This window comes from Pinus tabuliformis, chromosome 4_2, assembly GCF_031772625.1.
Source record: "Pinus tabuliformis cultivar Carrire ecotype Pingquan chromosome 4_2, CPIR1, whole genome shotgun sequence".
Lineage (NCBI taxonomy): Eukaryota > Viridiplantae > Streptophyta > Pinopsida > Pinales > Pinaceae > Pinus > Pinus tabuliformis.
The window spans coordinates 1,174,194,820-1,174,209,557 of NC_142304.1; the positions used below are offsets into that span (position 1 = coordinate 1,174,194,820).

The window sequence follows — 14,738 nt, forward strand, 5'->3', positions numbered from 1 at the left end:
TTGTCTCCACGACTCAATCACAACCGTCGACTAGTGGTTCCTTAATTGAAGCGACTCAGGCTTAAATGGGTACTATAACCCCTCATCTTGGTCAAACATCTAGTATTGGACAACAGCAAATGGTCTCGCAGCCATGGCTGGTGCAATATCAACAACCGCAATTCCAGCAAGCTTACCGAGGACCTGAGCAACAAAGCTTTGTAGGTAATGGGCAGCCGTATATTCAAAACAGTTACCAACAATCATATTACAATGGTTACGCCCATCAACCCTATCAAAGTTATCAACATCAAATACATTATGCTGGTATGCAAAGACCCACGGCTCAGGTGATCCCATCTTATCTTAGGTATGCTTTGCCAAACCTGAATCAACAGTTGCCTTTCGTAGCGACTTTAGAATTACCATATCTGAATCGGTTAACGAATGATCCAATTGCCTATGCCCCATGGTGGCCGGCGATTCCTCATAAAATTCCGTAAGATATTCCTAAATTCAATGGAAATCCAGGTGAAGATCCATCGAATCACGTGATGACCTTTCATCTATGGTGTTCGTCCAACACTCTCAATGATGATTCGATTAGGCTTCGCCTTTTTCAGCGAACGTTAACTGGTCCGGTAGCAAAATGGTACATCGAATTGCCTAGGGCTTCATTCGATAACTTCAGCACCCTTGCCACAACCTTTTTAACCCATTTTCAGTTACCCATAAGGTACGAAATAGGGACAGAGCTTCTTACCAATTTTAAGCAGATGATAGCCACTCACATATCTGATCATATTCATGAGTGGCGACGTCGTCGTAGAATGGTAAAGACATATGTTCCTGATCAACTATTAGTTGAATGGTTTATTAAGTCACTGTTACCCTCAATTACAGAAGATGTGGCCAAGGGAGGAGTTGTCACTGAAGAGCAAGTCATTACTTGTGCGCAATATCTAGACTTGATCTATACTCAGTTTGGCACGCTCTATGACAAAATTCTTGATGCTCCTAGACCAGAGTTTTCCATTCCTCCTCCTCCTAAATTGAACAGGGACTCTCATGCTGGTGACGGCATGATTGGTATCGCTAGCGCGCAAACTGCAGAGGCCTCATCTGGCAAAGCCCTTGCAGTTTCCAGTAAAAAGGCAAATGAAAAACTTCCTGCCTCAGAGGTTAATGCTGTGTCGACCGACAAAGGCAAAGAACCAAAGCAACCAGGGGGCAAGAAGAAAGGGAAAAGAAAAAAGAAGAAACAGGATGATTCATCTCCTGAAAAATCTTCTGAAAACCCTTCTAGGCAAAAGAAACCTGGTCATCCATGTTTTATATGCGATGAGGATCATTGGATGAGAGATTTTCCGCATAAAGCTGAGATTAAGAAGTTCTTTAAGAGTTCAAAAACCTCAGCAGTATTGACTGATCCGTTTCCAAACCCAGAAACCAATTTGGTTGCTAGCGACAATGCTTCCCCATCCCAAGTACTTATGTTTTCCATTTCAAAACAGCAAAATGATGCTTTGATATCGACAAGGATTAAAGATTACGGGAATCCACAGCTATCGAAAACAAGGCTACTGATCAACCTAGTAGTTCGACAACAACTTTGACAGAAGTTGTGCCACCCATCATTCTTGAGCTAACGATAAAGCCGCCAAAGGGAATAGTACACAAATCGACATTTAATCCTCGTGCCAAAGTAGCATAGAATTATAATATAGTGGAGGATCTGGCCCAATCGTGATTTGCTATGTCAACACTTGAAGTACTGCAAAATTGCCCCTCCCAAAAGCAGGCTCTATTATCAACAATAGGTGGGATTGACCCAGCGGATTCCAATCTTGTGGCCTTTAATCATAAAGGATATGAACCTCAACTACCAGCTCAACTCGCTTTCCTCATTCAAGTGAAAGCCCTCAACAAAACTGTTCATCGAACAATTATTGATGAGGGGGCATCTACATGCATTATGTCAATGAGTTGCTAGAAAACTTTAGGCTCACCACCCTTGTCGCGATCGTCAACAACATTAAAGGCATTCGATGGATGAACATACACCTCGTACAAGATATTAAGTAGCTTGCAAGTTGAACTGGGGGACAAGACAGTAGAAATTAACGTCGAAGTTATCGATGGAAACCTCGATTACAATATCCTACTGGGAAGGCCCTGGATTTATGCTATGGCTGGAGTTGTGTCAACATACTTTAGAAAGATTGCATTTCTTTTTCAAGGAGGAATTACAATTGTTGATCAACAAACCTTCCTCCCCAATAGTTCACAAGTTACGGGAAGCATTCCAATGATCCATGGAAGCTCTCAATCACTTCAAAATATCGGAGTAGGCCTCTTAAAAGGCCCTACCTTAATGGGTACTTTTGCCCTACCGCCTCCGAATAATCTAGCGGAAGTGGCCACGGTGGAAACCTGCAACATGATATCTTCTATATCTACAGAGGTTTAGAAGATTTCCGGACATGATGATAGCATGGATCATTGCCAGGTATTGCCTCCAACCCCAATAGAAATATTGTAGCAATCAATTTTCTCGGCCTGGACGGCAAACCCAAATCAACGCTCATCAAGTGTTTAGGTAGATAGGTCTAAGGAATATGGCACCTCTTCGGATCCTTGGTTGCATGTACATTCTACAAATGAAGGAATCATTCAATCAATGATGATAGGAGAGGCACCATGGGAAGATCACCACCATCATTCCCATCTTTCAGATTACCATGAAGATTATTCTGGCGGCCTTAATCATCCTTCAGTTTTTTATTTTCTATCAAATACTATAAATACAGTGGGTTCCAAGCGAAATCTTTCCAGTATTGAAGAAACTATCGCCATAAATATCTCGACCAAACTAGATGTAGTGGAGAATATTCATGTCAGCAAATCTTGTTCTTCTTCAAAACTGGAAATATATTATGCTCTCTTTCGCGAGTTCAAAGATGTCTTTGCATGGTCATATGAAGAAATGCCAGGCATTGACTCAAGTATAGTTGAACACGAAATCAAGATGTATCCAGATGTCAAATCGGTACAACAATGGCTTCAGTAAGTGCACCCGTAGAAAGCTGCCGCCATCAAGGCGGAAGTTGAAAAATTTTTACATGCTAGTTTCATTTACCCAGTTCCTCTAACTGATTGGGTATCGAATATTGTTCCTGTGATGAAAAAACAAGGAATGATTATAGTGTGCATTGATTATAGGGATGTAAATCAAGCTTGTCCAAAAGACAACTACCCTACACCCTTCATCGACCAGATAATTGATGAATGCGTCGGATGTGAAATATTTTCCTTGATGGATGGATTTTCTGGGTATAATAAAATTAATATCTGCCCACAGGACCAGTCAAAGACTGCATTTATTTGTCTGTGGGGAACATTTTCATACTGCAAGCTACCTTTCAGTTTAAAGAATGCAGGGGCAACTTTTTAGAGGGCTATGAATTATTCCTTCCACGACATCAAGAACATCATTCAACCATATCTCGATGATCTACCAGCTCATTCACGAAAGCGGATTGATCATCCGCATCATTTGAGAGCTATATTTCTACGTTGCCGACACTACAAGATACGACTCAATCCGCATAAGTGTGTGTTTTGTGTCGGTTCTAGTCGTTTACTTGGCTTTGTGGTTTCAAAGGATGGGATTCGTCTCGACCCATGTAAGGTTCAGGCAATCATCAATATGCCTCCACCTTCAAATTTGCTTCAGATTCAGAAACTCCAAGGGAAAGCAAACTTTCTGAGGAGGTTCATTCCAAATTACGTCGAACTTGTTAAAGGTTATACGTGTCTTTTGTAAAAAGAAGTGCCCTTTAACTGGGATCAAGTTGCACAAGCTTCCTTTGATTCTCTAAAGGAATCTCTAATAAAAGCATCATTAATGTACGCTCCGGACTATCAAAAAGACTTTAACCTGTATGTAGCTGCAGTAGATACGACCATCACAATGGTTTTAGTTCAAGAGGACAATGGAATTGAACATCCAATCTATTATTTAAGTCGAAACTTAAATGATACAGAAAGCAAGTACTCCTATGTTGAAAAGCTAGCTCTTGTAGCTGTTCAAGCAGTACAGAGATTTCGACACTATATCATCTTTTTCAAAACTACCATTTTGTCAGATTGCAACCTAATGACTTACATTTTGTCGCTTCAGTTACTTGGGGGAAAATATTCGAAATGGATAGCCATTTTGTAAGAGTTTGATCTGGAATTCGTAAAATCCAAATCAAATAAATCTCTGGTTTTCACGGAGTTACTATGCGACTTCCCATCGTCATCTAATGATTCAACATCCAAAGCATCAATTGTGGATGAATCTTTGTTTCTAATATCGTCAAACGATCCATGGTATGGAGATATAATCATCTATCTTCAGACCCAAACATATAGGCCTAATACCTCTCGCTCAAAACAATAACATACTTGATACCAAGAAAAATAGTACATGATCGTCAGTGATACACTTTACCGTCGCAGTATCGATACAATTCTACGAAGGTGCCTCACCCATGAGGAGGTCGAAAAAGTCTTGAATGATTGTCATTCAGGCGCATGTGGGGGCATCAATCTGGTTACGCTATGGCACAAAAGATTTTGCAAGCAGGTTACTTCTGGCCAACAATGTTCAAAGATTGCATAACCGCAGTCAGAAGTTGCAATGCTTGTCAAATCTTCGACCGCAAAACTAGAATACCACCCACACTTCTGCATCCAGTAATTGTTGTTGAGCCATTCGCCAAATGGGGCATAGATTTCATGACATGTAACCCCACCTCGGTCGGGGGGCATGGGTATATCATAGTCGCAGTTGACTATTTTACGAAATGGGGCCAAGGCGATGCCTACATTAAACAACAACAGTGAAACGACTGCTCTCTTCTTTTTCAATCATGTAGTCTCTAGATTCAGTGTTCCACAAGCTATAGTCATAGATCATGGATCGCATTTCTGCAATCACATGATGGTTGAATTGGCTGCGAAATTAGGACTGTCCCATGACAGTTCTACTCTGTATTATCTGCAAGCTAACGGACAAGTTGAGGCGATTAACGAAATACTGAAGTGCATGCTGCAAAGGATGATTGGAATCCATAAATGGAGATGGAACCTAATCTTGTACTCGGCCTTGTGGGCATATAGGACATCGGTGAGAAATGAAATAGGATTTACACACTTTTAGCTGGTGTATGGCCTGGAAGCGGTCTTACCAATTCAGTGTGAGATTTCATCTCTCAAGCTCGCAGTCAACCTTCTCCCGGGAACTTCAGAGGAAGAGGCTCATTTCTTGGAACTAATCCAATTGGATGAAACCTGTCATGATTTGGATGAAACCTGTCATGATGCCACCTTGGCTAACGAAGCTCATAAGAAATGAGTCAAGGCACACTTTGAAAAGAATGTCAAACCCCATGTCTTCTCAGAAGGTGACCTGGTCTTACTTTCCAATCAAGAATCCGATAAATTGGGAGCAGGTAAGTTCCAATCATTGTGGATGGGTCCCTACATTGTTAAGCGAGTCTTAGCAAAAGGAGCCTATGAGATAGTAGATTACGATGGGATTCCACTGTCGCAACCCCGAAATAGGTTGTACCTTAAGTGGTACTATGCTTGATTAAGTGTAGTAATCTCTTTATATGCTTTTGTTACATTTTTGTTTTCGTCAAGAGTGATCGTTTTGGTTAATAAGTAATACACTTCTACATTTGTTGCAGATGTCGAACCTATTGGAATAATTTTTTGGATATGCTGATGGAGCTAGTCATAGTACGTGGAACCTATCTTCTGTAGCTTGGGCCATCTTTGATCCAAGCGGCGAGTTAGTGAGTTTGAGGGGGTATGTGTTCGTCGATCAACGAACAACATCGCTAAATATAGCGCGTTGATAGAGCTTCTATCTGATGCCATCGCACATGGTATACATTGACTTGTTGTCAGGATAGACTCACAACTCATCATCCTACAGCTTACTGGCATCTATTCTGTTTGGAATCCAGCTATCTATCGTATGTTCCTAAGGGTCAAGATTTTGGAAAGGCAATTTGATTATATTCAATATCAACACATTTCCAGAAACTTAAACACATTAACTGATTCATTAGAAAATTATGTGTTAGATAGACATTTGCAGCATCTATAAAAGAAAGAATTTCAATCAACATTTGCATCAGGATCATATAACTTAACCAAAGTAAAGGTCCAAAAATAAAAAATATATATAAATGTTTATAGTTTTTCAAAATTTTCTATGTCCAGGACAAAATCGGTCATACGACCCAAAAACTCAAAATGTAGGGAAGCACCCTAGACTAATGTTGCTGGTGATAACAAGTCACCGCCTGTGCGATCATACGTAAGAGCCTAGTCCATAAGCTTGGCACGCCAGTAGTATGGCACTGTAATCTCAGAGGTAACTCGTCAGTCCTCACATCTTGAATACCAAGGGTGAGACCCTCGATCTGATCCTGTAATACTGCAAGGGTCTCGACTACGTCCAGATCATGAAAGACAGCCCTCCCTACAGCCTCTCCTGCTGGGACAATAGCTGCTACCCTCAAGCGCATTGCTGGTCGCACTAGTCCAATATCTATACAGATATATGGGTTTGATTAGTCTTGATAACATTTAAAATACACAAGAACATTATAAAAGCAATAAATAGAGATATGGTCAGATCTTCTACCTATAATGACCCACTCCTCACCAGCCAGCAACACCAAATCTGAGTCAACCCGGAAATCCATCCCGGCATATGGATACTCAGCATAAACCATCTACTGATGGTTGAACCACTCAAAGAAGGCATCAGAGAATGAAATCTGCGACTGACCAGCATGTCTGACCATAAGACTGACCCATCTCTGCATCCGTGGTTCTGTTGGTGTCGGCACTCCGAGTGAAATGTATTGTGGCTGCATCAGTAGGATCCTCTCCAAGGCGAAAGCAGTTAGAATAGAACCATAACCAAAGTTCTTGGATCTTCCATTCTTCACCTTGGTAAGTTGTTCTTTGATCAGTGGAAGTACTGCATCACACCTGTTGAATACCTTTGGTTCAAGGCATTCCAAGGCATACTGCATATAGGACCTGTTGGCTAAATGAAGAGCCATGCTACCAGCCAATATAGCAAAGGTGAATAAGATAGTCCTCAAGAACCGGTCAGTGACATCTCGAATACTGATTTTTCCGTCCCTGCTCGGCTGAGATCCATCTCTACAAAATCGGCGAATATAATCCTTCACGGATTCACCCCCACAGGCGGATCTTGATAGTGAGAGAGGGGCACCGTGCCTCGATAAAATAGTCAAGAAGTAGATATCCTCAATAGTCAAAGGGATGGATTTACCTCGAATCTGGAATACTTGGTTGGTAGGATCCCATGCATCAAGAAAATATTGCAACAAGTTGATTTGTTGCCTCATGCTAGATATGCGGAAGAATTTGAGCAAGCCACAGTTCCACAATGCAGTCACCGTACCCGGATCATGTAAGGCAATCATATCCTCTTCTTCGTGCTCACTTTCATGCCATATAACGACCATCTTGCTCCGATGAATCTCTTAGAAACAAACAAGAGAAGAATTAGGATCCTGATTTGGGCAAAAACAGGCAAAATTTCCATGAAAAATCAGTGCATAAACTTTCCTCCTTGCGCCCATCGCACCCTAGCTATGTACTTGGTGGGATGCATGTTGACTGGCCAATGGCCAACTCAGTATGCATCACATCTTTTGATGTATACTAGGTGAGATGGGGAGAGAATGAATACCCCAGAGGCCCAGAAAAACAGGAAAGCATGCTCAGAATCAGAAAAGGAAAGAATCCAATTGAAGAACTCAGGGTTAGCTCCTACCTAGTCCATATGGCGCTAAAAATAGTCCTCAAAATCTCTCAAAATCAGCTGATGAAAATCAAGGGGGAAAACACCTCCAAAGCTCCAACAATCCCAAATTTGAATGAAATGGTAAAATGAGAGGTAAAAACTACTTTTATGTTACTGTTCACGTAATTCAAGTAAGGTATTAGTTTTTTAACTCATTTTTCAAGCATGTATTTACATTTCTAATCAGTTTGATGGAGCAATTGAACAGGTAGTATGATCGTCAAGAGAACATAGTGTTAATGGTGAAATTGAACATCTCTGACTATTATCACGAGCAGGTTTACGCGAAGTTCAATCTCGTTAAAAAATAAACCTAGCAATGAGCATATGTTCCCCCAGAGTTTAAGCTCATTAAAAAATGAACCCAACTTTTGGTAAATAACCTTTGTGATCACATCGCTATCAGCTTTTGAGCCTTGGTCGTGTTCTTACCATCACCTCCACCTTTCAGCTGATCATACGCCTCCACTTGATTGTTTTCCCTTTTGAGGAACAATTGTGATGAGTGATTCTGTTAGCCACCTTCTTTACACTACCGTGATTGAAAAGTTCCAAATCTTACCTGGAACCAGCTGCTACCTGAAAATATCACTCGTTCCTCAAAGACGAGTCTCTTTTAAGCTCTTTTTAGACTTGTAAAATATAAAAAGATTGTCGAGCAATTGGCCTCTCCAGCTTGGTAAAGTGATTGGAAGTGCCATCCCTCCTCTATATTTTAATCTTTTTGGCCCTGAGGGATCATTACACAAAAAGATCAAGCACTTGTATTTTTCGGCTCATTAAAATGATCAGAAAAGTCATCCCTTTCATATTATTTTATACTTTTTCAGACTTAAGGGATTATACTACGAAAAAGGACTAATGGAGTTTCCTTTTCACCTCTTTTTAGACTCTCTAAAATTGAAAAGGACTGAGTTATCTTTGTCATTAAACTCATTAAAACAATAGCAACAAACTTGTCCATGCTGACAAGAGCGAGTTTCACTGTCGCTAGGCTTGCTAAAACATAGTGACAGGTTTTCCCAAAGGGAAAATTATAGAACAAGCACATGTTATCCTCCTCAAGCTTGACAAAAATAAAGAGGTATTGGTCAGCAATGATTGGGGAAAAATTGGGAAGAAAACTTGAAGAACTTCATTGGTAGCAAGTTGCTCTTGAACATGACACTTTCACTCTATCACCATGATTGAGTCAAGTTGGGTTATTCTGTTCACCGGTCATATCACCATTGGTCCTCTGTACCATCCATTTTTGGGGTTAACACTACCAATCCATTTCATTGTCGCCGATATGTTCAGGAGAAGTCACTCATAGAATTCACCAACCCAACTAACATCTCATCTGCTGGAATACCTTCATGCTTCATTCTTTCATGACCGCCACCCTGAACCTTGTATCATCAGATCGTTTTCACCTCCACAAAATCATTTTCTCCGTTCCGTGTCGTAGATGTGAGATTCATTAAGGCCCTCCTATGACGGGTAACTTCTTTTCGACATCAGCTCATTATCTAAGAAGTTGACTTAGGAACAACCCTTTCAGTACTTTGAAGCTTGCAAGCCTCAATAGCAAGTTTCTCACTTCCGGCGACAAGTTTACATCAATGGCCTTCGGCCGAAAGATTTTGCGTGGTGTTCGACATCGACTCATGTATTCACACCACGTGAATTGTACTGCAGTACCTTGAGGGTCATTATCATTATCGGTGATTCCTCTCGTGCCTGTTAACAGCTTACATTATTGGCTGGTAATCAGGCAATGTCTTTCCATGTTCGACATCAGAACATATTTTCACATGGATCGACTTGTACTTTGGGCGAAGATTGAACGAGTTTGAAGATCTCGGATCTAGTTTCATCCATCCAGGCTGCGATATATTCAGGAAAATAAAGACATCAAATGCACTCCATAGCTGCACAGATAATCATCCAAGCTAAGGGATGATGGCTCTACCAGAATCATCAATCTGCGACACAGATGATTGTCTATCCTATGTACATGAGAATGAATTTATAAAGCTAAGCATGGGAATGCCCGCCTCAGCTAGATCATGAAAATATTATGAAGATAATGTATTATATTGTATCTTATTATAGGTCACCTTCCAGTTCGAAAAACCTCGAATCCTCATGATAAAGCATTTCACCCGACATCAGAAGATTTACGACCTCATGCTTTACGGGGCAACTGTTATAGACATATTTGGGCACTGCAACCCCAATCACATATGTCTGTAAACCAAGGGCTTCTAAACCCCTAAAAGTGTTGTTTCATATCCTAAAGGAACAAGGTCAGCTGATTACATCATTTCCCAGAAGTTCTCCTTGAAAAACTGCTAAGAACTGGTCAAAACTGGACCATACAGATTGCTCCATGCTAAGGGTGTGATGCATCTCACTTGTAGCACACAAAAGGTGTGATGCATACTGAAAAGCCCTTTTTTAGGGTGCGATGAGTGAGAGTAGAAAAATGGCAGAGGAAGTTTGCTAAGTGGAAACCCAGGGAATCTTCTAGAAACTTCCCCTATGACACTTGCCTCTCTGAATTCGCCCAGGGATGAGTAAGAGATCATGAAATCTCCAAGTGGAAGCAAGAACTATCAGTGAAATGACACTAATCAAAATCCTAGAAGCTGACTCACCCACCTGCAAATATCTATATATGGATCCCTCATCCTAGAGATCAAAAGGCTGGAATTTTGTATTTTGTAAGGAAGTGTTGTTGGTTTCTCTGTGAAACATCATAGTGTTGGGTGATCTAGATTTTCATGAGGTGAAGAGGGCTTTCATGCTAGGAGGATGGTGCTGGGTCAAACCAATGGGTTGTAATCCTCTCTTCTACTACTTCTATCAATAAAGCTATTTGAGTTTTTCTCCATATTCTTGAATATTTCTGAATCTTGGATTAATATATGAATTTGTATGGTTAATATATATCTAATCCTATATTGTTTATGGTTATAGATCTCTATGCTTTGATGGTATTATGCTTCTTTGACTCTACAGGTGTTTCTATGGAGTGAGACAAGTGATGAAGGAGTGGCAAAGCTCTATCAAAGGAGGGAGGAAACAAGCAAGGAGCCAAGCAAAAGACTGAGGTTGGTACTCTCTGCTTCTCTCTCATCTATCTCTCATAAAGGAAAACACAAGTAACTTTAATTTGTTTGTTTCTAAGATAGCTACCCGTCTTAGTGGGACTAGCAGCTCTGAATGGACACTAGTTTTCCCTCATAAGAATATCCCAAAGGAACTATGGGTTCACATGTTCATACAAACCTTGGGTACATTTCCTCAGGCGTGGTACACACAGGAAGAAATTTGAGGACAAACATGGGACTGGGATGCACTAGATAAACAATTCAGTAGCAGTTTCTCTTTCAAAGATAGTGACAGATGGCTAACCGAGGCTCTGTATTCCATTAAAAGAATCATCTTCACATCAGGACAATTGTGGGAAGGATGCATTGGCGAAAAATCCATGCAATAATTTTACGAGTCAGGGTACCTAGAGTCCATGGCTTGTGGGAAGGTGAGCGCAGATCTAGAGGAGGATGATCTATAGGAATTTTGAGCACCTCGCATTTTAGGAGATTGAAGGAGAAAGGGATATTTGAAAAGAACTTGCAATAGATTCCCCTCACTTGCTCATAGTAAATTTTTGGAAGCACAACATTGGAAAGAAGGACAAACCTAAGATGGCATCAATCAGGGACTACTAGGATGAAACACGACTAAGGAATTTTTTTTTATCTATTGGAGGAGTATGAGGACTTATTCCCAACTTTAGTTGCTGAATTAAAAGGAATCAAAGGAGACATCGGAGAAATGAAAATTGTGCCAAAGCCTGACGCCAAGCCCGTGAAGCACATATCATATATGCTAAATCCAAGAGTAAAAGAAAACGTCAAGAAGGAGATAGATAAGATGTTGGAAGCAGGACTCATCTTTTTGGTAGACGAAGAAAAATGGGTCATCCCAATAGTGATCGAGAACAAAAAGGATGCCATGGAGATAAGGGTATCTCTCCGGTAGACGAAGTAGAGTGGGTCAGCCCAATAGTGATCCAAAACAAAAATGGAGATAAGGGTCTGTGTAGGTTATCGTAGCCTCAACAACACCTATGTACATGACCCATTCCCCATGCCTTTCAGTGATGAGGTTTTGGATAACGTTGTGGGGAATGAAGCATACTCCTTCAAAGATGGGTTCTCAGGGTACCATTAGGTTAAATAGCAGAGGAGGACAAGAAGAAAACAACGTTCACCATAGAATGGGGCTCGTATGCATACCATGTCATGCCATTTGGCCTAAAGAATGTGCCTGCTAATTTCTCCCGGATTGTTATCGTTGCTTTCAGAGATTACACTCACCGATTTTTGGAGGTATACATGGACGATTGGACAATTTATATCCTTTTGAAGAAGCATGACAACTTACTCAGAGTGATGTTTGATTGGTGCAGACAGTTACAAATCTCTCTGAACCTAAAGAAGTGTATCTTTGCAGTTCCATTTGGTACATTGCTGGGCCACATCATTCGCAAAGAGGGTGTTTGTGTGGACCCTGCAAAAGTTGTGGCAATTGTAAATATGGACCTGCCGACCAATTTGAAGTAGTTGCGATCAACACTGGGCCACATAGGGTATTATCGCCGATTCATTCGCAGCTATGCGTCCATCACCGCTCCCATAGAGAAGCTGCTCAAGAAGACGAAAGCATTCAAATGGACAGAGACTTTTCAAGTGACATTAAACATCCTGAAGGAAAATTTGAAAGTGCTTCTATCTTAGTATACCCAGACTAGAATAAGAAATTCCACGTACATATTGATGCATTGGGCATTGCTCTAAGGGAAATGTTGGCGCAACCAGGAGAAGGGAACTTGGATCATCTGATATACTTTGCAAGTAGGAAGTTGTCAACTGCAGAAAATAACTACACCATGACCAAGAGAGAAGCATTAGCCATGGTGTACTCCTTGCAAAATTTTCAGCACTATTTAATTGGAGCCCCATTCACATTCTTCACCGATCACTCGACATTAAAATACTTGGTCAACAAGCCAGTCTTAGAGGGAAGAATCTGCAGGTGGTTATTGTTGTTCCAAGAGCTTACATTTGAGGTCATCATTAAACTAGGTTGGTTGAATGTGGGACCTAATCACCTCTCAAGACTTGAATCGGGGGAAAGTGGGGGCTCCCTGGATGACCAACTACTGGATGCTCATTTCTTCCACATAGAAGAAATAGTAGATTACTTGGAAGAAATCACATCTTTCCTAGCCATAGGGAAATGTCTGGGGGGATATATGGCAAAGCAGAAGAGATACATGGTGGTGCGAGCGGTTGGCTATCAGCTGATCGCAGGACATTTGTATAAGTTGGGCCTCGATCAGGTCTTGCGGTAGTGTCTCCTCCAGCATGAAATGCAAGATGTCCTATGGGAGTGCCACTCTAGAGTTGCGAGAGGACATGTCAGAGGAAAAAAAATGGTGAGGAAGGTTTTGCAAGCATGGTTATGGTGGCCTACACTCTATAAGGATGCCAAAGAATATGTGAAAGGGTGTGATGTATGTCAGAGAGTTGGAAAACCATCGCATCGTGATGAGTTACCATTACATCCGGTATGTGTAGTACAGATCTTTGAGAAGTGGGTAGTTGATTTCATCGGTCTAATCAATCCACCAACGCGTCATTCTCAAGCATGGTATATTATCATAGCTACCGAGTATCTCACATGATGGGCGGAGGTGGCACCAGTGAAAGACTGTACAACAAACACAACTGCGAGGTTCATTTTTTTAAACATCATATCAAGGTTTGGGTGCCCAAAAAGACTGACGAGTGACCAAGGAACTCATTTTATAAATGAAACAGTTGCATCTCTCCTACAGAATTTCCTAGTCCAACATCATAAGAGAATCCCATACCATCCTGAGGCTAACGGGATGGTCGAAGCCTTCAACAAGATACTTGAAAAGGGACTAACGAAGATATGTTCAGCGAATCGAGATGATTGGGATGAGCGTGTACCAGCCACACTATGGGCGTACAGAATGACAGTAAAGAGATCACACAAGCAAACACCTTTCCAGTTGGTATATGGATGGGAAGTCGTGGTACCAACTGAATTTGCAGTATCGAGCATCTTCATTTCTCAAACTACAAAGATGACAGACGATGCATCGCTACAGAAGCGCTTTGAGGAATTGATGGAATTAGATGAAGCCAGATTTCTAGCTGAATTCCACCAGTCCATTGAGAAAAGAAGACAAAAAGCATGGCATGACAGACACATTAAGAAAAAATATTTCACAATCGAAGGGCAAGTTTTATTGTATGACAGTAAGTTCCAGAAGTTCCCGGGCAAGTTGCAGATGCATTGGTTAGGTCCATTCATACTCGCGAAAATCAGGGAGTCCAGAGCAGTGAAGCTCATGCAACTAGATGGAATATTGATACTAGGATGGGTGAATGGTGCATGCCTGAAGCCTTTCCACCAGCCCAACACCCAATTTTCTAATTGATGGGGTCTCTGAAAAGGGCCCATAGGTAGGTTTAGAGTAAGTAGGAATAATTCAGTCAAGCAGTCAGTCCATTTATTTATTTACTTCCAATATAATAAAACCCGTGTGTTAGTTAAGTTGTAGCACCTATGCCACCACACCGCAACCGACTGTGGTCGGGGAGGTCAGTGACATGTTTCACAAGTCTTATTCATCGTACTTAGAGTCCTTTCCATAATAATTAGGAAATAATACCCCTGTCAGGTAAATTTCCGTAGAATATTTTCCTGTTATGGAAATAATTAACTAATAAATGCCCACCATTACGATCACATTATTACCCAT

General features: G+C 41.1%; 1 protein-coding gene across 1 annotated transcript; it reads left to right on the top strand.

The window, feature by feature from the left end:
- Positions 1-13,835: 13,835 nt before the first annotated feature.
- On the top strand, positions 13,836-14,414 carry LOC149173846 (uncharacterized). The gene has a single exon (XM_089426845.1). It carries the CDS (start codon positions 13,836-13,838, stop codon positions 14,412-14,414), a length of 579 nt encoding a protein of 192 aa, XP_089282971.1.
- The last annotated feature ends 324 nt before the right edge of the window (positions 14,415-14,738 follow it).

Bases quoted from the DNA above. Each gene is read 5' to 3' on its own strand.
- LOC149173846 (XM_089426845.1), top strand. From the start codon at position 13,836: ATGGTCGAAGCCTTCAACAAGATACTTGAAAAGGGACTAACGAAGATA.